Consider the following 23,881-nt stretch of genomic DNA (forward strand, 5'->3'; position numbering starts at 1 on the left):
AATCTGGTAACGTCACAATAGCACTAGCGGCCCCCGTACTTTCCCGCCCTTTTCGTTACGAAAGACCATTAGAATACAGAACCCAGGAAGCTCCAGGAGGCAATGGACTACACTGCACGTCACCAGATCACCAGCGAGCCATGGTGTTCCTGCAATCCTGCCTCAGCCTTTATTAGCGGATACACACACCAAAAACCAGATTCGAAAGGCAAGGTACTGAACAGCGCTGCGAATATTACAACAGATGGGACTATATACCATGTATTAATGTATAGTCTCATCATTTATCCACGCCTACCTCATCTTGCCTGATTTTGTCTACACAAAACTGAGGTGACCAGCGCTTCCTGCTAAGGGGCTGAGGCAAGTTCATGTTGTCACCAATTGTTCCTTCATCCTAAGGGTTGACAGAAATGTAGGTAAAAGAACCTGATATCCACCTGCCTAGGGAAGGATGACAGGGCTGATATCCCAGATATCCTTGGCATACTCATGAATCGTCCTATCGCTGCTGAACTTGGATGAGCCAGCTGTGTTGAGGATAGACATCCTCGTCCATAACTGCAAGTTAAATATATGAGTAGAAAGAAATGACAAGAAATATCCACTGATGGGCAACGACATAAAAACATAGTTACTGCACTTGACATAGCTAAATGTAAATGACAAGCCACCTGGAGACATCCCAAGTACCGAAAGCAAAATATGTAGAATCGATACTCTGATCACTCTTCAGAAACATTGTCAAGAAGAACAAACAATGCAGAAAACGAGGGCCTGGCAAAGCACAGTTTTTTTAATTGTCCAGAAAAAAAATGCAGAAAGGAGGGCCTGGCGGGCACTGTTTTTTAATTATCCAGGAAATTTTTTTGCAGAATCCTAAGGTACACTGGTTACTAGCATGAGAAATCATTAGGTCATTTACAGTTCTAATTGTTTCCTTGAGCTACTCTTGGAATCTATACTAAGACATTATGGAGCAATGGTCTAGCTAGTTCATGAAAGCTTGCTCTAAGTGTAGGCTTATTAGCAATACAGCATAACGTGCAGCAGTGTTCTTCGAGTGCTCCTATGATTTAGTGAGGAGACGCTATAATTATACAATACGTATGAGTCATCAGAATATAAGAAGTCTGCATAATCATCATGTGCAGGGAATCCAGAAAATAAACAGCAACAGTAAGAGAACGTACTTTCTGATCTCGGTACGCTTTATCAACTTTTTCTTGGCATTCGATATAACTGGGGAAATCCTTGCCAACAAGGAAATAATCTGCACGCCCGTAACCTTCATTTCCTTCCAAAGAACCCATCAATTCATCATAGTTGTAAGTCCCAAAGACACCACTGCGGACAAATTCCTTAACCTCCTCAAATCTTGGGTCAGGCACAAACTACAAGTGGAGAACAAAGTGACAAGATTATAAATCTGACTGATGCACTATGTGGGGCTTGTGGGCGCACATAGACAGATCTTTACTAGCTTGACAAAAAGCAACAGCGATAAGATTATACAAACAAGTGAAATACCTTTCCCTGAGCTCTCTCTTTCCGCAAACCAGCAATTTCATGTGCCTCTGCACCAAAAAGGAAAAAGTTTTCCTCTCCAACCTCCTCTCTGATTTCCACATTCGCACCATCTAAAGTTCCAATAAGAATGCAACCATTCATTGCAAACTTCATGTTACTGGTCCCACTAGCTTCCATTCCAGCAGTACTGAACAGATAATACGACGTTAACAAAAGCAAATATCCTATCGAGACAAAAAAAAACAGTGGCAGCTACATTGTTACCTGATATGCTGTGACAATTCACTGGCAGGAATGAGCGCCTCGGCAACACTAACATTATAGTCTGGAACAAATACGACCTGGACAACAAACAAAAAATCCTCAGAAGTTTTAATAGTCAACCCTATGATCATTGGTTGTCTGATTGAGGGAGTGTGTACAATTCAAGAGCTTTACAAGCATGAACATAACAATAGGTGTTACTTTTTGGTAGCAGCAAGATAATTAGCTGAAGCCATATTGCCGTTACCGCTTACCAGATGATGGAAATTAAATATGGAAAGCGGTATTAAGAAGAGATGAAATTACCTTCAACAGATCTCCAATGTCTGAATCATGGTTTACGGTAGCTGCGACATCTGTAATAAATTTAACAATCCTTTTTGCTTGTATATATGTGGCAAATGCTTTCCCACCGAATATGCATACCCTTGGAACAAAGCTCTTTACTCTTTCTTCTGCGCTCATTTCTTTCATCTTCTTGTAGCGGTAGACAATTCCAAGGATATTTAGCAGTTGCCGCTTATATTCATGTATCCTTTTCACCTAAGGGATCCAGATGAGAAATCCTAAGTCCATCAACAAATGGCATATGTTTTCTGATAAGAATGAGCAAACCTATAAGGAACTAGCTATTTTTCATTGCAAATTCAGTCTTCAACCACTGCCCTGATGTAGTGATGTTCTGTTACAAAATATACCTGCACATCAAACATTGCATCTGGACTGACAATATATCCTGTCTTCTCCCTTATAAGAGAGACGACCTTCATTTTGTTAGCCTTTTTAGCAGCGCGCCACTCTGAATGCAGATCTTCATTATCGGCAAACTGTTACATGATGAACTGATGTTAGTATAAAAATAAAGCATATGTAACAATAAAACTTAAAGAGTAAAATGTATGTTAGTAACAAACTGAAAAAAAAACTACCAGAAGGGAAATACCTTCTTCAGTTCTGCAAGTTTGTCTGTATTAAGCACCCAGTCGTCAGAACCAATCCACTTTGAAATTAATGCACTTAATTCAGGATTACAAAACCGGATCCAACGCCTGGGAGTCACTCCATTTGTTTTATTCTGGAATTTAGTTGGCCACATCTGCCAAAGAAACAGAGCAGATGATGAATGACATTTGCCCAAATCATTATAAGAACAATAGAGACATAAGATTCAGATTCTCGTATTAATGCCTCATAAAAGCTGTTGAACACATCCTGTTTCACAATTTCACTGTGAATTTCAGCTACACCATTTACTGAATGTCCACCAACAACACAGAGGTTGGCCATTCGGACAACTCTTGGTAACTTAGGATCAGACTTTACAAATGGATCTAACTCATCATCAGAACTTTCTTCTTCTGCCTCTACTTCTTCAGATTCAAGTTTTTCCTCCTCTATCTCAGATAGAACTTCTGCCTCCTCTTCTTCCAACTCAGTTTTTTCCTCAACCTCAGCAATAGTCTCCAAAGATTTAACAAGTAATTTTTGCTTCGACTTGGCAGGAGATTCCTTCTTTTCTTTAGGTTTAACAAATAGTTGGGAAATAGAAGCTGGAAGGTCAACATTATCCAGAATCCTCATTTCTTTCAACTTCTTTTTTAAAAGTTCAGTATCTGTTGTTCCATACTTTGAGACTATGATGTTCATCTGCTGCTTCAATCAAGGATAGAGAAAAATGTACGTCAACTCATAGAGCAAGAAATACATTGCATAAGCACTTTCTGCACATTTAATACCTCTTCATCAATTGTTTCTATGATCTCAACATGTCGAGGTAAAAGTTTCTGCATTATGTCCAAGCTCCACTTCTCTAGAGCTTCAGGAAGCACGGTATGGTTAGTGTATGCCACGGTTCTGGAAATGGTTAGGAAATTAGCATGGATTGGATGACAAATGAGGAAATAAAATAATAAGTTAATTATAACAGAAAGAACATTGCACAAATTATATTATGATCTTAATTACACTTCAAGGTAGATGTTTCGGCACAGCAAATACCTTTCTGTAATACTCCATGCCTCACTCCAGCTTAATCCCTTAACATCCATCAGTATTCTCATTAACTCGGGAATGCATAGTGTTGGATGAGTGTCATTCATCTGCACTGCAACTTTGGAGGGGAAGTCCTCCCAGTTGAGAGACTCACCAGCTCTACTCTCAAAACGAGCAATGATGTCCTGTAGTGAGGCTGAACATAATGTATACTGTTGCTTCAAGCGGAGAACTTTCCCCTCTAGTGATTCATCCCCTGGATACAATATGTGGCATATCTAGCATGATAAGAAAAGCAGTAAATCAGACATAATTTAGGAATAATAACTCCTGTTGTAAGTCCTATCATGTCACAACTGTGTATATTACCACAACATATGAATTATAAACTAAAAATATTATACAAAAGTTACCAGAGATGCAAGGACAAGTCTAATAACCCAAGTATAAAGACAGAAAACATAGGTTATCAATTACTGGAATCAGGAATCATATCTTTCCAGGTGTTTTGGATTTATGCAGATGAGCAATACTGACAGATTCAGTCTTAGACCTTTTCAGCGTTTAGATGAGCTTCATATGCCTTGGTATGATCTCCAGAATTAAAAGCTCCCAAGTCGAAATCTTGTGCTGGTACTGTTGTTGACCAAAGACGTAGATTATTAGTAGTTCTAGTTTTGTAGCCAGGAATAGGGACATCATGTGCCACGGCCTTGATATTTTCTCCTCCAATCCAGTGCTTCCTACCATCAGTGCCTTCGATCACTTTACCAAAGAATTTCACAGGATAAGAGATATCATTTCTTACAACCTCCCAAGGATACCCCATCTGGAAAATTTAAATGCAAGCATGATTGGCATAAGAAGATAACAGGCATATTGTTAATAGTTGCCTACTTGCCTGGTAGCAAAATAAGAAGGCATCTTGGTACCTCAAGCCAATTCTCAGCAATCTCCTCCTGACCATCCTTTGTTATGATCTGCTTAAAGAGGCCATATTTGTAGCGAAGTCCATATCCCCATGCTGGATAATTTAATGTTGCCAAAGAATCCAAAAAACAAGAAGCCAAGCGGCCTAAACCACCATTGCCCAGGGCAGCATCTGGTTCCTGTTTCATAACAAGTACAGCATCATCCAAACCTTAGGATTTCTAACTTCAGAGCAGTTTAGGCATCATAAAGTTTTATAGCCAAAATTTCATAGATTAACCCGTGGCGAAAGTTACATGAACAACACAAACTAAATGATAGAAAATGGGATTTGATCATAAATTTTTTTTTCTTAGGTATCTGGAATGATGAAAGTGTGTGGCAAAGTTTTGGTACGAAGAACCAACTCTCTTAAAGAAACCATACCTGGCTAGCAACATCCTCTAGGTTTTGTCCAAGTTGTTTTAATGCTTCTGCATATTCACCAGTTATCTCTAGATTGCCAATAGCATTTGTGAGAGCCCTTCCCTACATTATAGAAAACAGCAAGTACCAATTAACATCAGGACGCAATTAGCAAAATGTGAATAGTGACGTTAGAGAAGAAGGTTGTGTCACCTGTAAAAACTCCATGGACAGGTAATATGCTTGTTTTACATTCATTTTGTTGTAATAATCATATGTCGCATTCCAGTTTATCAGCAGTGCATCAAGGACACTTTTAGCAGTTGCATGGTAAGCCTTCAAGGGAGATAAGTGCTCTGGAGAGAACAAGGGAGTGAACTCTGCATGGTGCTTGATGTTTGATGCAATGGCAGATGAGCCGATGGAGTTTAGCACACTTGGAAGCCCTGTATTGCAAGACATAATTTTAGGATCTTAAATTTTTACCTACATGGTATGTAATTTACATTCTCAACTAAAGGAAAGGCCATCGAAGCAGTTGTAATTGCAGTGAAAATCATTGCAGAGCCACCTGCATATGGCGCATACATTATCCTATTACCTGCAACAATATATGTATAGTTGAAATTTAAGGGCAAGGTCTTTCGTGCTTATTTGCAGCTACGCCAGCTAGGTATATCTACGAAGTATCACAGAATATTCTGCACCAACCTGGTTGATCCTTTTCTTATGGTCTGATTCACTAGTCCTAGAATCACATCAGTGTCTCAAATACCTTCAGAAGAAAGGAAGCCTAATGGCCTAAATATATGGATACAACTCTGCTAGTTACCATATTCCACAATTCCACAAACAAATTAGAGTTCTCAATTCACCACATAAATAATTCTTCGAACTTGCATTATACACATGGTGTGGGACTGTTCAGTGCAAGGCCGTTAGAAAAGCCCCAGTTTTACTGAATTCTGAGAAAAACATTTTTAAGTTTATTTGCAAATTCAGCAAACCCATTAAAAAAAGGGTTAATTGGATTCATGTCATTATAATTTTCGATGTTTGGAGAAACGTCATTACTATTCACCTATTTTGAAGCATGCCATTACAATTATTCGTTTGCACAAAAATGTCACTGAATACGTATGAATACAGCCTGAGACTAGCTGCAGGCGTATACGAAGACGCATACTTCATCTCCCTGTCAAAGACACGTGGGTCCCACATGTCATCTTCTTCTTCCTCTCCTCATCTCTCCGCTCTCTCTCTCCATCCCGACACGGCCACCGCGGGCGCTGCCGGCGGCGGCGGCTGCGGGCTCGCGGCCTGACCGACGAGGCGCTGTCGTGACTCCGCGCGCCGCGGGCGAGCAGCCGGCGACGGGAGCGCCACAGCCGAGCAGCAAGACGCGGCCGGTGCGGAGCTCACCGCCCGGGCGGCGCGCCGAGGACGCGGCCAGCGCGGAGCTCGCCGCCTGACCGACGTGCTGCTGCTCGCCCGCAGCGTGCTGCTGCTGCTGCTGCTGGCCGTGGCCGTGGCCGCGTCGGGATGGGGAGGGGAGGAAGAAGAAGATGACATGTGGAGCCCGCGTGTCAGTGGCAGGCGTGATGAAGTATGGGCCTTCGTATACGTCTATAGCTGAGCGCCGGCTGTGTCCGTACGTATTCATACGTATTCGGCGGTATTTTTGTCGGCAATTCACGAGCGTTCCGCTTCCGCAACACGGAGCCCACCAGCGCACGCACCGCACGGCACAAGGATCACACACCCGCATGGCATCATTCAACAGCGTTTCGAACCGCATTGCTACCCAAACTTCACCCAAGGCGCCGGGACCAGCAGGGGGACGCAGCCACGTACCTTCCGCGGGCGAGACGGAGCCCTGCACGTCCCGATCGCTCGCCACGCTGCGCGCCGAGACCCGCCGCTGCATCCCCCCTCGACCCCGACCCGGCGCGACCCCACCTCCGGAACCGCCCGCGAGGAGAACCCCGCCCACGCCGCCACCGCCGGAGGAGGAGGCGTGCGGGCGGGAGGCGGTGGCGAGCTGCAGCGGCGGCGAGGCGGTCGTCGCCATTGCTGCGCGTGCAGTGGAGTGGAGTGTTTGCGTGATGCGTGCGATGCGACGAGTGATGACGATAAAATCTCTATCCTCACACTCTCCTCTCCTCTCCTCTCCTCTCCGTTACCGTGCCACCGCCGCTGTAAAGTGCGTGAAGTGTGTTCGTGGCTCCGTGCGACGGTGGCCAGTGCACGTGTTGTGGCACTGGTCGGTGGGCCCACGTCAGCGCCTGATGGCCCTGTGGGCCGTGGGGGCGCGTGGTTCATTTGTCGTTTTATCAGTTTGTATCCTTCTCCCTCATTTCAACGGCTGAGAATCGTCCTTCTTTTCTGAAGCGATTGTCGTATTCTTCGACGGCTGGAAATGAGTCCCCATGTTTAGTGAAAGCTTCTTCTCCTAAAGCTCATTTCCCCCGTTTCCAACAGCATTTTGTTTTATATGCTTTTGTTGTTTTCGTTTTCGAAGTCCCTTTCGAGAGTAGACGGAAACAAAAGAAAAAGGACCTGGGACAAACATGGTTCAGTTTGTTGCAGTTTGCCTGTTCTCTAGCGATCCCTTGAGACTACGGTGAATCGATTTGAGTGATGAACACTGCACACTCAGCAGCAGGACCACCTCGAGATGCGAGGCCCATCGCCTTTATCTATGTAGATCATCTTCTTCTCTGATGAAACTAGGGTGGCAAGAATAGCAAATAGCAATGTCATTGGAGGGAGGGGGTGTTTGGAGAATGATCCCCGATTATGTAATCCAAATATGGTGATAGAATTACTATGGACAAGTTAATAGTTATGGTAGTGGAGAGTGACAACCGACAATTGATGACCCAACAACGGTTGTGTCATTGGAGTTGAGAAGGGAGATATTCGCGGCCAACGAGTTAGGAGCAAAGCGAATTATATTGGGCATGGTGTGGAACCAAAGTAGAGAGGGGTGGTGGGTGGTGATCAACCTCATAGAGTTAGTTTGGAAACTCAAATCCTCTTAGTATCTCAGACTTTTTATAGGCTGAGTAATTCATGAGAATGTCATTTGAATAAGCCATTTAGTTCTCTATGGCGACATTTCACCCCAGGTTTTACCTCCCTTTGTTTCCAAATTAGGCCATAAACTCCCCGACGGAGCCAGGGCCTAGGCATGTACCAAAATTAGTGATGTGTCGATGGTAAAAGAAGGTAACTCATCAAGATGAAGCAAATAGGGAAGGGTGATGCACTGATAGCAAATAGATGTGTGGCAGCTAGAGATAGAGACCTTCTGTGAAGACACATCTCGTCTTCTCCGGCAGGGCACACGCGGTGTGGCTCCTCCGACGAGGTGTCTCGGCCGTAGCTACTCTTCTCCAGCCACTCCACGGTCCACGCATAGATCATCTCCTCCTTGGCGACTGCGAGGGCGAGGACACCAGCGACAACTGGGCGTCCAGAGGCATTAGCTATCCAAGGACACGCCGTTGAGCCCCACGCCCATGTCTATCGTCGATGACGAGGGCGACTGTGGCAGAACCGCCCGAAATAACATACTTACGGAGATGTTTGTCTTCCACTAGACACTAAGCATCCCGAAGGTGAGCTACATTAGGCAGTTCTGTCGAGCACACCCCATGGGAGAACCCAAAAATTCACATTTTTCAATAGGGTCATAAATGGGAGAATAAAGCTTACAACATTTTAGCCATTTCTTACATCACTTTCCATGCAACATCAGAGTATAATATTTATTGTTTATAACAGCGGAATATAATCATGTTATGAACGTTTTAAGCCTAATTAGTCAATGTTTGGATACTATTTACCAAATAAAAACGAAGGTGCTACAGTGGCCCCAAATTTCAAATTTCGCGAACTAAACAAGGGCTAAACTAAACAAGGCCTAATTAACGAGACGTTGCTGTCGAGATTTTTATCGGTGTTCGGGGCAGACGCGTCGGAGCGCTAGGCTAGGTATTTTTGGAACTTTCTCGCGGTCACGGTCGCGTCTTCAGTTAGTGAGGGGCAAAACTGACATTTAATACAGTCAGAGAACTCTTCCAACGGAAGAAGGAAAGGCTCTTCCAAGAGAAGGAAGGCCCAGTTAGAGCTAGAATATTCAATTTTTGGCAGGGAAGATAAGAAAAAGGAAAAAAAAAAACACTACCTAGTAATGTTCATTGAATGACCATTTGAGTTATTTTAAGTCAACCCTTAAACTCTACTCACATTGCATTTTTATGCGTTGAATTTGGAATTTTGATAATGTTATTTATCTCAAAATGTGGCTTCTCAAAACTATATTCTTGATTTATTTCAAAAACATTTTCTAACAAAAGGAACTAGTTAAAGCTGTGTCTTTGGGCGACCATCCTAAAGTCTCATCTATTTTTTTTAGCAGTGGAAGTAAATAGTAGATAGAAAAATACATTGACAGATAAGTACTCCTCTATTGTGAAATACGAGATATCCTAATGACATATAACTATTTCTGGTTACCATATTTTGATAAGTAATAGAAATCAATGGTAGATATGCATGTAAATGTTGTCTTTTTAAATTTAGTTGAAAGATTAATTCACTTGGAATTTCTTATAATCGAGGACAAATTTTAAACCTTTGGATACCTTATATTTTAGAAACTTCCTTCGTCATAAAAACCAAACGAAAAACACTCTATTTTTTGTCTTAAGTTAAATCATTTTAAATTAAATTTAATTTCGTTTGCAAAGAATTGTAAGAGTACTTATGACAATAAGTCGGTATAGTAGGAAAATATATTGCTACTTTTAAGTATCATGAATATTAATATTTTTTTTAATTTGGTCAAATTTTAAGATTGATTACTTACGAGTTACGACCAAGTAGAGTGACTTTTGTTTGGAAAACGGCAGCAGGAAAGAGTAGATAATTTTTTTGTTAGCAAGGTAGAGTGTGGTCGTGTGGATAGGGCCATGTTTAGTTCACCCTAAATTCAAACTTTGGCACTATGTAAAAAGAAGATTTTCCGTCACATCAAATTTACGGTACATGCATGAAGTACTAAATGTTGACGAAATCAAAAACTAATTGCATAGTTTGGTTGTACTTTGCGAGACGAACGTTTTGAGCCTAATTAGTCAACGATTGAACAATTATTATCAAATATAAACGAAATGCTACAGTGCTCTACAGTGTCTACAGGGGATCCGGCGGCGCCAATTCCGTGGGCAACTAAACATGGCCTAGGATGTTTAAAGAATGCATGCGTATGCGTATCCATGCTTTGACTAATCGCTTACGCGAGATTGGACATCATTAAATAAGCTACGTGGTATTACGTAGTACAGATTTTATAACTCACCATCCATTAGAGCAAGTATAATAGCAGGCTGTAAGCCGACTAAATACTGAGGTGGAGGAGAGAGGGGAAAAGAGAGAAGAAGCGGGCTGTAAGCTTACAGCCGGTTTGGGCACAAAAAGCAAGAAAGTCTGTGAGAGAGACAAGTGGGCTATGTATTAACTGTAAAGAGCCAACTACTATATGAGTGGGCTACAAGAAACCTTACAGCCAGCAAGTCGGCTGTATTATTAGTCTTGCTCTTAGCTATACTCCATGGTCCGTTCTTACACTGTGGGTGAACTGAAAGGTTCATTATGACCCACAGCGAGCTTTCAGCTGTAAGACTGTCTTCAACAACAACAGTTATCCAAAATATCAGACTTATTTCATGTTTAGGTAACGCTATAGGCAAATGATTCGAGGCCTAGTTTGATCTTCTCCAACAACAAGACCCAAAAGAAAATCATTTCTGCAAATGAGTCTTCACGAGAGAGGATACTCAAATTTAGGTTATACCTCTCCTGACAACTAAAATAGGTCTTCCATATAAGTACTGTTTGAGGCTATAGGTATTCTGTTGGAGACCCATTTTAAGTTTAGGTCTCCTAATGAGTCTCCTATTGAAGACAACCTGTTGGGTTCATAAACCCAGGGTCCCTAATAAGCCTGCTTCCCAGCAAAAGCTCGGCCCAGCAGACGGTATTACAAACGATGCGTAACTCCTGGGCCGGCCTAGATACCTAACGACAGGCCGAAAGAGTGATCCAATCTCCGACCGAAAGGCCGGGCCAAGGAGAGGGACGACGCTCGCGTTCGACTCCGACCCGCTTCTCCGATCGGAAGGTCTAGCCAAGGAGGGGACGACGCTCGTTTCCGACTCCGACCCGCCTCTCCGACCAGAAGGCCTAGCCAAGGAGGGGACGACGCTCGCTTCCGACTTCGACCCGCTTCTCCGACCGGGAATACACCGAACCTCTGCTTACGGCTCTTCTCCGACCGGCGCGGTCGGAGCCAACTGGGAACGACCGGCCGAGGACGCCCGCTCAGTGAGGAACATTGCTCTGCCGAATCCTTCTTTTCCTCTCAGTGTTTCCAAAATGTACCAAGCGCACAACCCTATGTCATTGAGTGCTAGGCCACATCCGATCATAACGTAGGGCAAAACGACAAATATTTACTTGTTGGTCACTTTTTGCACCGACACAACCAAAGCACGTCGTCTGGCTTCATACTCGGTACATCAAAGTCCATCTCGAAAAGGAGAAAATGAACTACTGAAGAAAAGACACTCTGAAACAAGGGTGGATCTGCCAGGGGGGCTGGGAGGGCTTAAGCCCCCCCCCCCCCCCCCCCCTACCATGGCTGAGCCTGTGGAGCCCCCCTCAGCCCCTCCTAAATTTTTCTGCCATTGGATAATGGAAATGAGAAGCTTGAGGGTTGAGCTAAGGTTGAAGACGATGCTGGAGCGTTGAGCTGAGCTTGATGCTTTTGTCCCCCTGTGAACTTAAGCCCCCCTAGATTTTGATCCTAGATCCGCCACTGCTCTGAAAAATAAATTAAATTAGGAAAACAATGGTTTTTTCCCCATAAGCGAGCTTCCAGATAACAAACGTATACCGTGCCGTCTTGCCCGGCCGGGGTTTAAGAACAAATCATTCACGTTCAGAATCGTGGAAGAATTCAATTTCTGATGGAGTCATGGGTTTCATAAGCAAAATGGTATCGTCACAAGGAATTTTATACTTATGTTTCTCTCGGTAGGCAGGCTAATCTGGCGCCACATTCCACGTGATGAAATGATGAGCGAAGCCTCCTGTATAACACAAACAGTGCTACGAGGTTGGTCGATCCACCTGTGTCTTCCACTCTGGTCATGCTTGTTTTGGCCCGTGTCTATTTTTCCTACTCAGCCAAAACAGCTTAGAATTTAAAATGGAGAAAGTATCTCACAAAAGTTATATACTCCCTCCATTCCAAATTATAACTCGTCATATTATAAGTCACTTTGACTTTTTTGGTATACAAATTTTGCTATGTAATTCAGACATATATTACATCTAGATACATTGCAAAATTGATGTACCAAAAAGAGTCAAAGCGAATTATAATTTAAAAAGAAGAGAGTATTTAGAAGAGTCAAATTGACTTATAATGTGAAACGAGGAGAGTATATTTCATTATTAATCTTTACATATATTATTAAGAGTTATTAACACAAAAAATATAAATTATAAGGCTCTTGGTAATTTTCTCTGGAAGGGTGGCAAAACTTTACCGCAACATTTAATAGAAGAATGCAAAAAATACCATTAGCTTTGCCCTCACTAAATCGGTCGGTTTGCCCAAAGCCACAGCGGCACAACGGGCTACCCACAGCTTTCGTGTCTCCCCCCTATCCCACACCTCATCTGCTTTAAAATACCGCGCAACGCATTCTTAAGTCAATTCTATCCTTGATCCTATCTAATCACCCGCGTATATCCCTTTCTTCTCACCATAGAGATCGTGATCTCGCACGACGAAGAGATCACGCATTCACGCTACACGATCCCACCAATCACCTCCCCGCGGATGGTGGAGAATCTGGTAACGTCACAATAGCACTAGCGGCCCCCGTACTTTCCCGCCCTTTTCGTTACGAAAGACCATTAGAATACAGAACCCAGGAAGCTCCAGGAGGCAATGGACTACACTGCACGTCACCAGATCACCAGCGAGCCATGGTGTTCCTGCAATCCTGCCTCAGCCTTTATTAGCGGATACACACACCAAAAACCAGATTCGAAAGGCAAGGTACTGAACAGCGCTGCGAATATTACAACAGATGGGACTATATACCATGTATAGTCTCATCATTTATCCACGCCTACCTCATCTTGCCTGATTTTGTCTACACAAAACTGAGGTGACCAGCGCTTCCTGCTAAGGGGCTGAGGCAAGTTCATGTTGTCACCAATTGTTCCTTCATCCTAAGGGTTGACAGAAATGTAGGCAAAAGAACCTGATATCCACCTGCCTAGGGAAGGATGACAGGGCTGATATCCCAGATATCCTTGGCATACTCATGAATCGTCCTATCGCTGCTGAACTTGGATGAGCCAGCTGTGTTGAGGATAGACATCCTTGTCCATAACTGCAAGTTAAATATATGAGTAGAAAGAAATGACAAGAAATATCCACTGATGGGCAACGACATAAAAACATAGTTACTGCACTTGACATAGCTAAATGTAAATGACAAGCCACCTGGAGACATCCCAAGTACCGAAAGCAAAATATGTAGAATCGATACTCTGATCACTCTTCAGAAACATTGTCAAGAAGAACAAACAATGCAGAAAACGAGGGCCTGGCAAAGCACAGTTTTTTTAATTGTCCAGAAAAAAAATGCAGAAAGGAGGGCCTGGCGGGCACTGTTTTTTAATTATCCAGGAAATTTTTTTGCAGAATCCTAAGGTACACTGGTTACTAGCATGAGAAATCATTAGGTCATTTACAGTTCTAATTGTTTCCTTGAGCTACTCTTGGAATCTATACTAAGACATTATGGAGCAATGGTCTAGCTAGTTCATGAAAGCTTGCTCTAAGTGTAGGCTTATTAGCAATACAGCATAACATGCAGCAGTGTTCTTCGAGTGCTCCTATGATTTAGTGAGGAGACGCTATAATTATACAATACGTATGAGTCATCAGAATATAAGAAGTCTGCATAATCATCATGTGCAGGGAATCCAGAAAATAAACAGCAACAGTAAGAGAACGTACTTTCTGATCTCGGTACGCTTTATCAACTTTTTCTTGGCATTCGATATAACTGAGGAAATCCTTGCCAACAAGGAAATAATCTGCACGCCCGTAACCTTCATTTCCTTCCAAAGAACCCATCAATTCATCATAGTTGTAAGTCCCAAAGACACCACTGCGGACAAATTCCTTAACCTCCTCAAATCTTGGGTCAGGCACAAACTACAAGTGGAGAACAAAGTGACAAGATTATAAATTTGACTGATGCACTATGTGGGGCTTGTGGGCGCACATAGACAGATCTTTACTAGCTTGACAAAAAGCAACAGCGATAAGATTATACAAACAAGTGAAATACCTTTCCCTGAGCTCTCTCTTTCCGCAAACCAGCAATTTCATGTGCCTCTGCACCAAAAAGGAAAAAGTTTTCCTCTCCAACCTCCTCTCTGATTTCCACATTCGCACCATCTAAAGTTCCAATAAGAATGCAACCATTCATTGCAAACTTCATGTTACTGGTCCCACTAGCTTCCATTCCAGCAGTACTGAACAGATAATACGACGTTAACAAAAGCAAATATCCTATCGAGACAAAAAAAAACAGTGGCAGCTACATTGTTACCTGATATGCTGTGACAATTCACTGGCAGGAATGAGCGCCTCGGCAACACTAACATTATAGTCTGGAACAAATACGACCTGGACAACAAACAAAAAATCCTCAGAAGTTTTAATAGTCAACCCTATGATCATTGGTTGTCTGATTGAGGGAGTGTGTACAATTCAAGAGCTTTACAAGCATGAACATAACAATAGGTGTTACTTTTTGGTAGCAGCAAGATAATTAGCTGAAGCCATATTGCCGTTACCGCTTACCAGATGATGGAAATTAAATATGGAAAGCGGTATTAAGAAGAGATGAAATTACCTTCAACAGATCTCCAATGTCTGAATCATGGTTTACGGTAGCTGCGACATCTGTAATAAATTTAACAATCCTTTTTGCTTGTATATATGTGGCAAATGCTTTCCCACCGAATATGCATACCCTTGGAACAAAGCTCTTTACTCTTTCTTCTGCGCTCATTTCTTTCATCTTCTTGTAGCGGTAGACAATTCCAAGGATATTTAGCAGTTGCCGCTTATATTCATGTATCCTTTTCACCTAAGGGATCCAGATGAGAAATCCTAAGTCCATCAACAAATGGCATATGTTTTCTGATAAGAATGAGCAAAACCTATAAGGAACTAGCTATTTTTCATTGCAAATTCAGTCTTCAACCACTGCCCTGATGTAGTGATGTTCTGTTACAAAATATACCTGCACATCAAACATTGCATCTGGACTGACAATATATCCTGTCTTCTCCCTTATAAGAGAGACGACCTTCATTTTGTTAGCCTTTTTAGCAGCGCGCCACTCTGAATGCAGATCTTCATTATCGGCAAACTGTTACATGATGAACTGATGTTAGTATAAAAATAAAGCATATGTAACAATAAAACTTAAAGAGTAAAATGTATGTTAGTAACAAACTGAAAAAAAAGACTACCATAAGGGAAATACCTTCTTCAGTTCTGCAAGTTTGTCTGTATTAAGCACCCAGTCGTCAGAACCAATCCACTTTGAAATTAATGCACTTAATTCAGGATTACAAAACCGGATCCAACGCCTGGGAGTCACTCCATTTGTTTTATTCTGGAATTTAGTTGGCCACATCTGCCAAAGAAACAGAGCAGATGATGAATGGCATTTGCCCAAATCATTATAAGAACAATAGAGACATAAGATTCAGATTCTCGTATTAATACCTCATAAAAGCTGTTGAACACATCCTGTTTCACAATTTCACTGTGAATTTCAGCTACACCATTTACTGAATGTCCACCAACAACACAGAGGTTGGCCATTCGGACAACTCTTGGTAACTTAGGATCAGACTTTACAAATGGATCTAACTCATCATCAGAACTCTCTTCTTCTGCCTCTACTTCTTCAGATTCAAGTTTTTCCTCCTCTATCTCAGATAGAACTTCTGCCTCCTCTTCTTCCAACTCAGTTTTTTCCTCAACCTCAGCAATAGTCTCCAAAGATTTAACAAGTAATTTTTGCTTCGACTTGGCAGGAGATTCCTTCTTTTCTTTAGGTTTAACAAATAGTTGGGAAATAGAAGCTGGAAGGTCAACATTATCCAGAATCCTCATTTCTTTCAACTTCTTTTTTAAAAGTTCAGTATCTGTTGTTCCATACTTTGAGACTATGATGTTCATCTGCTGCTTCAATCAAGGATAGAGAAAAATGTACGTCAACTCATAGAGCAAGAAATACATTGCATAAGCACTTTCTGCACATTTAATACCTCTTCATCAATTGTTTCTATGATCTCAACATGTCGAGGTAAAAGTTTCTGCATTATGTCCAAGCTCCACTTCTCTAGAGCTTCAGGAAGCACGGTATGGTTAGTGTATGCCACGGTTCTGGAAATGGTTAGGAAATTAGCATGGATTGGATGACAAATGAGGAAATAAAATAATAAGTTAATTATAACAGAAAGAACATTGCACAAATTATATTATGATCTTAATTACACTTCAAGGTAGATGTTTCGGCACAGCAAATACCTTTCTGTAATACTCCATGCCTCACTCCAGCTTAATCCCTTAACATCCATCAGTATTCTCATTAACTCGGGAATGCATAGTGTTGGATGAGTGTCATTCATCTGCACTGCAACTTTGGAGGGGAAGTCCTCCCAGTTGAGAGACTCACCAGCTCTACTCTCAAAACGAGCAATGATGTCCTGTAGTGAGGCTGAACATAATGTATACTGTTGCTTCAAGCGGAGAACTTTCCCCTCTAGTGATTCATCCCCTGGATACAATATGTGGCATATCTAGCATGATAAGAAAAGCAGTAAATCAGACATAATTTAGGAATAATAACTCCTGTTGTAAGTCCTATCATGTCACAACTGTGTATATTACCACAACATATGAATTATAAACTAAAAATATTATACAAAAGTTACCAGAGATGCAAGGACAAGTCTAATAACCCAAGTATAAAGACAGAAAACATAGGTTATCAATTACTGGAATCAGGAATCATATCTTTCCAGGTGTTTTGGATTTATGCAGATGAGCAATACTGACAGATTCAGTCTTAGACCTTTTCAGCGTTTAGATGAGCTTCATATGCCTTGGTATGATCTCCAGAATTAAAAGCTCCCAAGTCGAAATCTTGTGCTGGTACTGTTGTTGACCAAAGACGTAGATTATTAGTAGTTCTAGTTTTGTAGCCAGGAATAGGGACATCATGTGCCACGGCCTTGATATTTTCTCCTCCAATCCAGTGCTTCCTACCATCAGTGCCTTCGATCACTTTACCAAAGAATTTCACAGGATAAGAGACATCATTTCTTACAACCTCCCAAGGATACCCCATCTGGAAAATTTAAATGCAAGCATGATTGGCATAAGAAGATAACAGGCATATTGTTAATAGTTGCCTACTTGCCTGGTAGCAAAATAAGAAGGCATCTTGGTACCTCAAGCCAATTCTCAGCAATCTCCTCCTGACCATCCTTTGTTATGATCTGCTTAAAGAGGCCATATTTGTAGCGAAGTCCATATCCCCATGCTGGATAATTTAATGTTGCCAAAGAATCCAAAAAACAAGAAGCCAAGCGGCCTAAACCACCATTGCCCAGGGCAGCATCTGGTTCCTGTTTCATAACAAGTACAGCATCATCCAAACCTTAGGATTTCTAACTTCAGAGCAGTTTAGGCATCATAAAGTTTTATAGCCAAAATTTCATAGATTAACCCATGGCGAAAGTTACATGAACAACACAAACTAAATGATAGAAAATGGGATTTGATCATAAATTTTTTTTTTCTTAGGTATCTGGAATGATGAAAGTGTGTGGCAAAGTTTTGGTACGAAGAACCAACTCTCTTAAAGAAACCATACCTGGCTAGCAACATCCTCTAGGTTTTGTCCAAGTTGTTTTAATGCTTCTGCATATTCACCAGTTATCTCTAGATTGCCAATAGCATTTGTGAGAGCCCTTCCCTACATTATAGAAAACAGCAAGTACCAATTAACATCAAGGACGCAATTAGCAAAATGTGAATAGTGACGTTAGAGAAGAAGGTTGTGTCACCTGTAAAAACTCCATGGACAGGTAATATGCTTGTTTTACATTCATTTTGTTGTAATAATCATATGTCGCATTCCAGTTTATCAGCAGCGCATCAAGGACACTTTTAGCAGTTGCATGGTAAGCCTTCAGGGGAGAAAAGTACTCTGGAGAGAACAAGGGAGTGAACTCTGCATGGTGCTTGATGTTTGATGCAATGGCAGATGAGCCAATGGAGTTTAGCACACTTGGAAGCCCTGTATTGCAAGACATAATTTTAGGTTCTTAAATTTTTACCTACATGGTATGTAATTTACATTCTCAACTAAAGGAAACGCCATAGAAGCAGTTGTAATTGCGTGAAAATCATTGCACAGACACCTGCATATGGCACATACATTTCTATCACCTATTTACCTGCAACAATATATGTATAGTTGAAATTTAAGGGCAAGGTAGTTATATCTACAGAGTATCACAAAGTATTCTGCACAACTGCACCAACCGGTTGATCCTTTTTTTTATGGTCTGATTCACTAGTCCTAGAATCACATCAGTGTCTCAAATACCTTCAGAAGAAAGGAAGCCTAATGGCCTAAATATATGGATACAACTCTGCTAGTTACCATATTCCACAATTCCACAAACAAATTAGAGTTCTCAATTCACCACATAAATAATTCTTCGAACTTGCATTATACACATGGTGTGGGACTGTTCAGTGCAAGGCCGTTAGAAAAGCCCCAATTTTACTGAATTCTGAGAAAAACATTTTTAAGTTTATTTGCAAATTCAGCAAACCCATTAAAAAAAGGGTTAATTGGATTCATGTCATTATAATTTTCCGGAGAAACGTCATTACTATTCACCTATTTTGAGGCATGCCATTACAATTATTCGTTTGCACAAAAATGCCACCGAATACATATGAATACAGCCTGGGACAAGCTGCAGGCGTATACGAAGACGTATACTTCATCTCCCTGTCAAAGACACGCGGGTCCCACATGTCATCTTCTTCTTCCTCTCCTCATCTCTCTCTCCGGCTCTCTCTCTCCATCCCGACGCAGCCACCGCGGGCGCTGCCGGCGGAGGCGGCTGCGGGCTCGCGGCCTGACCGACGAGGCGCTGTCGTGACTCCGCGCGCCGCGGGCGAGCAGCCGGCGACGGGAGCGCCACAGCCGAGCAGCAGGACGCGGCCGGTGCGGAGCTCACCGCCCGGGCGGCGCGCCGAGGACGCGGCCAGCGCGGAGCTCGCGGCCTGATCGACGTGCTGCTGCTCGCCCGCAGCGTGCTGCTGCTGCTGCTGCTTGCCGTGGCCGCGTCGGGATGGAGAGGGGGAGGAAGAAGATGATATGTGGAGCCCGCGTGTCAGTGGCAGGCGTGATGAAGTATAGGCCTTCGTATACATATGTAGTTGAGCTCAGGCTGTGTCCGTATGTATTCATACGTATTCAGTGGTATTTTTGTCGGCAATTCACGAGCGTTCCGCTTCCGCAACACGGAGCCCACCAGCGCACGCACCGCACGGCACAAGGATCACACACCCGCATGGCATCATTCAACAGCGCTTCAAACCGCATTGCTACCCAAACTTCACCCAAGGCGCCGGGACCAGCAGGGGGACGCAGCCACGTACCTTCCGCGGGCGAGACGGAGCCCTGCACGTCCCGATCGCTCGCCACGCTGCGCGCCGAGACCCGCCGCTGCATCCCCCCTCGACCCCGACCCGGCGCGACCCCACCTCCGGAACCGCCCGCGAGGAGAACCCCGCCCACGCCGCCACCGCCGGAGGAGGAGGCGTGCGGGCGGGAGGCGGTGGCGAGCTGCAGCGGCGGCGAGGCGGTCGTCGCCATTGCTGCGCGTGCAGTGGAGTGGAGTGTTTGCGTGATGCGTGCGATGCGACGAGTGATGACGATAAAATATCTCTATCCTCACACTCTCCTCTCCTCTCCTCTCCTCCGTTACCGTGCCACCGCCGCTGTAAAGTGCGTGAAGTGTGTTCGTGGCTGCGTGCGACGGTGGCCAGTGCACGTGTTGTGGCACTGGTCGGTGGGCCCACGTCAGCGCCTGATGGCCCCGTGGGGGCGCGTGGTTCATTTGTCGTTTTATCAGTTTGTATCCTTCTCCCTCATTTCAACGGCTGAGAATCGTCCTTCTTTTCTGAAGCGATTGTCGTATTCTTCGACGGCTGGAAATGAGTCCCCATGTTTAGTGAAAGCTTCTTCTCCTAAAGCTCATTTCCCCCGTTTCCAACAGCATTTTGTTTTATATGCTTTTGTTGTTTTCGTTTTCGAAGTCCCTTTCGAGAGTAGACGGAAACAAAAGACAAAGGACCTGCGGCTTGTTCGCTGGTTGGTTTCTGGGCTGGTTTAGCCTGGCTGGTGCTGGTTTATTGTGAGAAAAAAATACTATTGACTGGCTGGTTTGAGCTGGCTGAAACCAACAAGCGAACAGGATGCTGGGACAAACATGGTTCAGTTTGTTGCAGTTTGCCTGTTCTCTAGCGATCCCTTGAGACTACGGTGAATCGATTTGAGTGATGAACACTGCACACTCAGCAGTAGGACCACCTCGAGATGCGAGGCCCCTCGCCTTTATCTATGTAGATCATCTTCTTCTCTGATGAAACTAGGGTGGCAAGAATAGCAAATAGCAATGTCATTGGAGGGAGGGGGTGTTTGGAGAACGATCCCCAATTATGTAATCCAAATATGGTGATAGAATTACTATGGACAGGTTAATAGTTATGGTAGTGGAGAGTGACAACCGACAATCGATGACCCAACAACGGTTGTGTCATTGGAGTTGAGGGAGATATTCGCGGGCAACGAGTTAGGAGCAAAGCGAATTATATTGGACATGGTGTGGAACCAAAGTAGAGGGGTGGTGGGTGGTGATCAACCTCATAGAGCTAGTTTGGAAACTCAAATCCTCTTAGTGGCCCCGTTCGGCTAGCTGAATTTTGGCTGAAACTAACTAAAAACACTGTTCTGGCTAAATTGATGTGAGAAAAAAACACTGTTTTTGCTGAAAAAAAAGCCAAACAAGCCGGATATGGGGTAAGCCGAACGGGGCCAATCTCAGACTTTTTATAGGCTGAGTAATTCATGAGAATGACATTTGAATAAGCCATTTAGTTCTCTATGGCGACTTTTCATCCCTGGTTTTATCTCCCTTTGTTTTCAAATTAGGCCATAAACACCCCAGAGCCAGGCCCGAGGCATGTACCAAGATTAGTGATGTGTCGATGGTAAAAGGAGGTAACTTGTAACACCTTTGGTGTTACGAGCTTGCTTAGCACCTAGGTTAATGCCTAAGAGAAATTAGCAAAACAAGTTTTTGGGTTTAAAAATTTAAAGCCCACATGGAATTATAAATGAATCTTGTGCGACTCGCTTTTGTGAATAAAACAAACAAATAAGTGTCGCTAGTCAATTTGTCTCGGTGCTTAACAACTTTTAAATAATCTTGTGGACAAAAGTTGTTTAGGACTTGTTTTGGAAAAGTATGAAGAAAGTGCTTAAAATATCTGATAGCAAATAAATAGCGAATGGTTTGTTTATTTGATTAAGCATGAAAAACAATTTTTATAAACAAAAATAAAATATAACTTGTAATTGGTACTTACATAAAATTTGAAGTGCAAGTTTAGCAGATGAAAATACAATTGTTGATTTGATGAATAGATGTTGTTCCACGGTATTTTTGATAGCTCAAGAATTAAAAGTGGAATATAATTTCAGCTTCTAGAACTAAACGATTTAAGCCTGGAAACCTAACGACGATGTCGTTTTGGCATTAAAATTTTGATTAAATTTCTTAAACATTAGGTCTATGTTTTCGTAGTGTTGGTTGCATCTAAGTGAGTACTTTAGCTTGGTGAAGTCCACGGTTGGGTTGGAGTTGTCATGGAGTCGCAGAATTTGCCCAAATTTAGTCGAAACGCGTTGTAGTTATGCCGTTGACGCTCTGTTCGTGGACTGTCGTTCAGCGCAACAAACCTATCTTGACGTCACTCTAACTTCCTCTCCGATTATCCTTGGGTCGTAAGAGTTGCTTCGCCAGTTAGGTGTTAGTACCGACTTTAGGTTAGTGGAACCGATTGAACTTGAGTCGAGTTGATAAGTGGCTTTTGTTTCGCTTTAAAATCAGTGCACATCCTTACAGCAACTGTTCGGGCGGTGTTCGCGACCACTGCATACACAGAGCACTAGGCGCCGGGGTCACGTTGTGGCCATGTTGCGCTACCAGCCGTCCGTGCACCAGGCCAGTGCCACGCTGAGCTCAGGCCTTGCGTGGCCGGGCGGCCGACGGTGGTTCGGTCTCACCACCGCGGCGCACGTGCATCAAGGTCTAGTCGACGAGCCGTGCGCGGGGCCATGGTAGAGTTGCGGGTATCCTCGCCCTACAGTCGTGGCGCTCGCTCCACCCGTTGTCTTATCTACCGCGCCGTGCCTCGACACATGCCACTGCTGCCATGATGATAGTTGGTCCTGGGTACAGTGGCGATATGACGCTCCACTGCCTTACCCCGCTCCTGCTAGCCGATGCCGTGAGCCGCTCGGATTTTTATCGCTCCATTCAAGCGCGCCGCGCTAATTTCTGTGGGCCATCACCGTGTGCACGTGTTCTTGCTACCGCTTTCGCATGGAGCCGCCCCATCTTAAGCCACTCGCTCTCACGCAGGTGCACGCTCCTTGGCTACGGCCAGAGCTCCCCTTTTCGCTTCCAATTCACCTAGCTCTGGGCTTCGTAGTCTAATTCCTCGCACCTGCGGGTAGTTTAAGAGGTTAGCTAGGTGCTCCTTTTCCTATCTAGCTCAGTCGCGGTCCGACAACGGCCAATTTTGGTTTCCACTTGCCGTCGACTATGTCGCCGCCGTGACCGAGAATGGGGAAGAAAGGTAGGATTGTTGCAGTAATAGCTCAATTGCTCATGGCTCTGAGCTCATCTCGACTCCTTACAGTTGATGCTCACGTCGTTTGGGTCAGGGTGCTCACCACTGGCACGGTGACGTGACGGTGCCACGCTTGGAGAACCGCCAACCTCGCTGTGCGCACATGGCCAAGTCACCCCGGCCTTGCTCTGCGTCAACCATTGCCTCAGCTAGGGTTGTGGTAAGTCCGTTGTGCTCTGGCGCCAGCCGGTTGGTTCTTTAGAGGCGCTAGCTAGCCGGTTTGGTTATGTCACCATCGCGGACGGCCGCGCACCGTGGCCATGCTCGCTCGCGAGCCCCGTTGTCCCCCATCGCCACGTAGAGCCTGAGTTTATGTTAGTGATGGTGCTCGACCGATTAGATGGGGCCGATGCGAGCCCTGCTCGTCGACGTAGCCACCCAGTGCCACTGCCCGTCGCATCGCCGCGCGCCATGACTCGGTGAGGTGCGCGTGAAAATTTGGGAAACGTCAGGGGGTTAAGTGAAGAGGGCTGAGAGAGGGAGGAATAGGGTTTGGGTCGTGGTGTAGATCGGTAAAAGCCCGGGGGCGTTTTTGCTTAAACGGCCACGCGCGCGCGGGCTTCCCTG

The 23,881-nt window shown here is 43.8% G+C and overlaps 2 protein-coding genes across 7 annotated transcripts; both read right to left on the reverse strand.

Annotated features, from left to right (window-relative positions):
- Positions 1–211: 211 nt before the first annotated feature.
- Positions 212–7,311, reverse strand: LOC136531373 (alpha-1,4 glucan phosphorylase L isozyme, chloroplastic/amyloplastic-like). 4 transcript variants are annotated; one of them, XM_066524042.1, is made up of 15 exons: positions 6,976–7,311; positions 5,335–5,567; positions 5,143–5,244; positions 4,719–4,895; positions 4,340–4,615; positions 3,793–4,064; positions 3,531–3,648; positions 2,983–3,441; positions 2,738–2,890; positions 2,493–2,621; positions 2,101–2,337; positions 1,795–1,871; positions 1,531–1,717; positions 1,194–1,394; positions 212–561 (listed from the first exon to the last, which is right to left on the reverse strand). In XM_066524042.1, the coding sequence occupies exons 1-15, from the start codon at positions 7,190–7,192 to the stop codon at positions 445–447; spliced, it is 2,955 nt and encodes a 984-aa protein (XP_066380139.1). In that variant the 5' UTR covers positions 7,193–7,311; the 3' UTR covers positions 212–444. The 4 variants fall into 4 exon arrangements, with proteins under 4 accessions (XP_066380139.1, XP_066380137.1, XP_066380138.1 ...); XM_066524040.1 differs by having other exon boundaries at positions 2,983–3,447; XM_066524041.1 differs by having other exon boundaries at positions 2,983–3,444; positions 6,976–7,310.
- A 5,972-nt stretch (positions 7,312–13,283) lies between these two features.
- Positions 13,284–20,337, reverse strand: LOC136531371 (alpha-1,4 glucan phosphorylase L isozyme, chloroplastic/amyloplastic-like). Of its 3 annotated transcripts, none has more exons than XM_066524038.1 (15): positions 19,994–20,337; positions 18,379–18,611; positions 18,186–18,287; positions 17,761–17,937; positions 17,382–17,657; positions 16,835–17,106; positions 16,573–16,690; positions 16,025–16,483; positions 15,780–15,932; positions 15,534–15,662; positions 15,141–15,377; positions 14,835–14,911; positions 14,571–14,757; positions 14,234–14,434; positions 13,284–13,601 (listed from the first exon to the last, which is right to left on the reverse strand). In XM_066524038.1, the coding sequence occupies exons 1-15, from the start codon at positions 20,208–20,210 to the stop codon at positions 13,485–13,487; spliced, it is 2,955 nt and encodes a 984-aa protein (XP_066380135.1). In that variant the 5' UTR covers positions 20,211–20,337; the 3' UTR covers positions 13,284–13,484. The 3 variants fall into 3 exon arrangements, with proteins under 3 accessions (XP_066380135.1, XP_066380134.1, XP_066380133.1); XM_066524037.1 differs by having other exon boundaries at positions 16,025–16,486; XM_066524036.1 differs by having other exon boundaries at positions 16,025–16,489.
- Between the last annotated feature and the right edge of the window lie 3,544 nt (positions 20,338–23,881).

This window comes from Miscanthus floridulus, unplaced genomic scaffold (genome assembly GCF_019320115.1).
Source record: "Miscanthus floridulus cultivar M001 unplaced genomic scaffold, ASM1932011v1 fs_334_1_2, whole genome shotgun sequence".
Taxonomy (NCBI): domain Eukaryota; kingdom Viridiplantae; phylum Streptophyta; class Magnoliopsida; order Poales; family Poaceae; genus Miscanthus; species Miscanthus floridulus.

Bases quoted from the DNA above. Each gene is read 5' to 3' on its own strand.
- LOC136531373 (XM_066524040.1), bottom strand. From the start codon at position 7,192: ATGGCGACGACCGCCTCGCCGCCGCTGCAGCTCGCCACCGCCTCCCGC. The intron at 4,896-5,142 runs GTATGGTTTCTT...GTTATGAAACAG, and splicing joins TAGAGGATGTTGCTAGCCAG to GAACCAGATGCTGCCCTGGG. The intron at 562-1,193 runs GTACGTTCTCTT...TTTAACTTGCAG, and splicing joins AAGCGTACCGAGATCAGAAA to TTATGGACGAGGATGTCTAT.
- LOC136531371 (XM_066524036.1), bottom strand. From the start codon at position 20,210: ATGGCGACGACCGCCTCGCCGCCGCTGCAGCTCGCCACCGCCTCCCGC. The intron at 17,107-17,381 runs GTCTAAGACTGA...TTATCATGCTAG, and splicing joins CTCATCTAAACGCTGAAAAG to ATATGCCACATATTGTATCC. The intron at 16,490-16,572 runs GTATTAAATGTG...CCTTGATTGAAG, and splicing joins TAGAAACAATTGATGAAGAG to CAGCAGATGAACATCATAGT.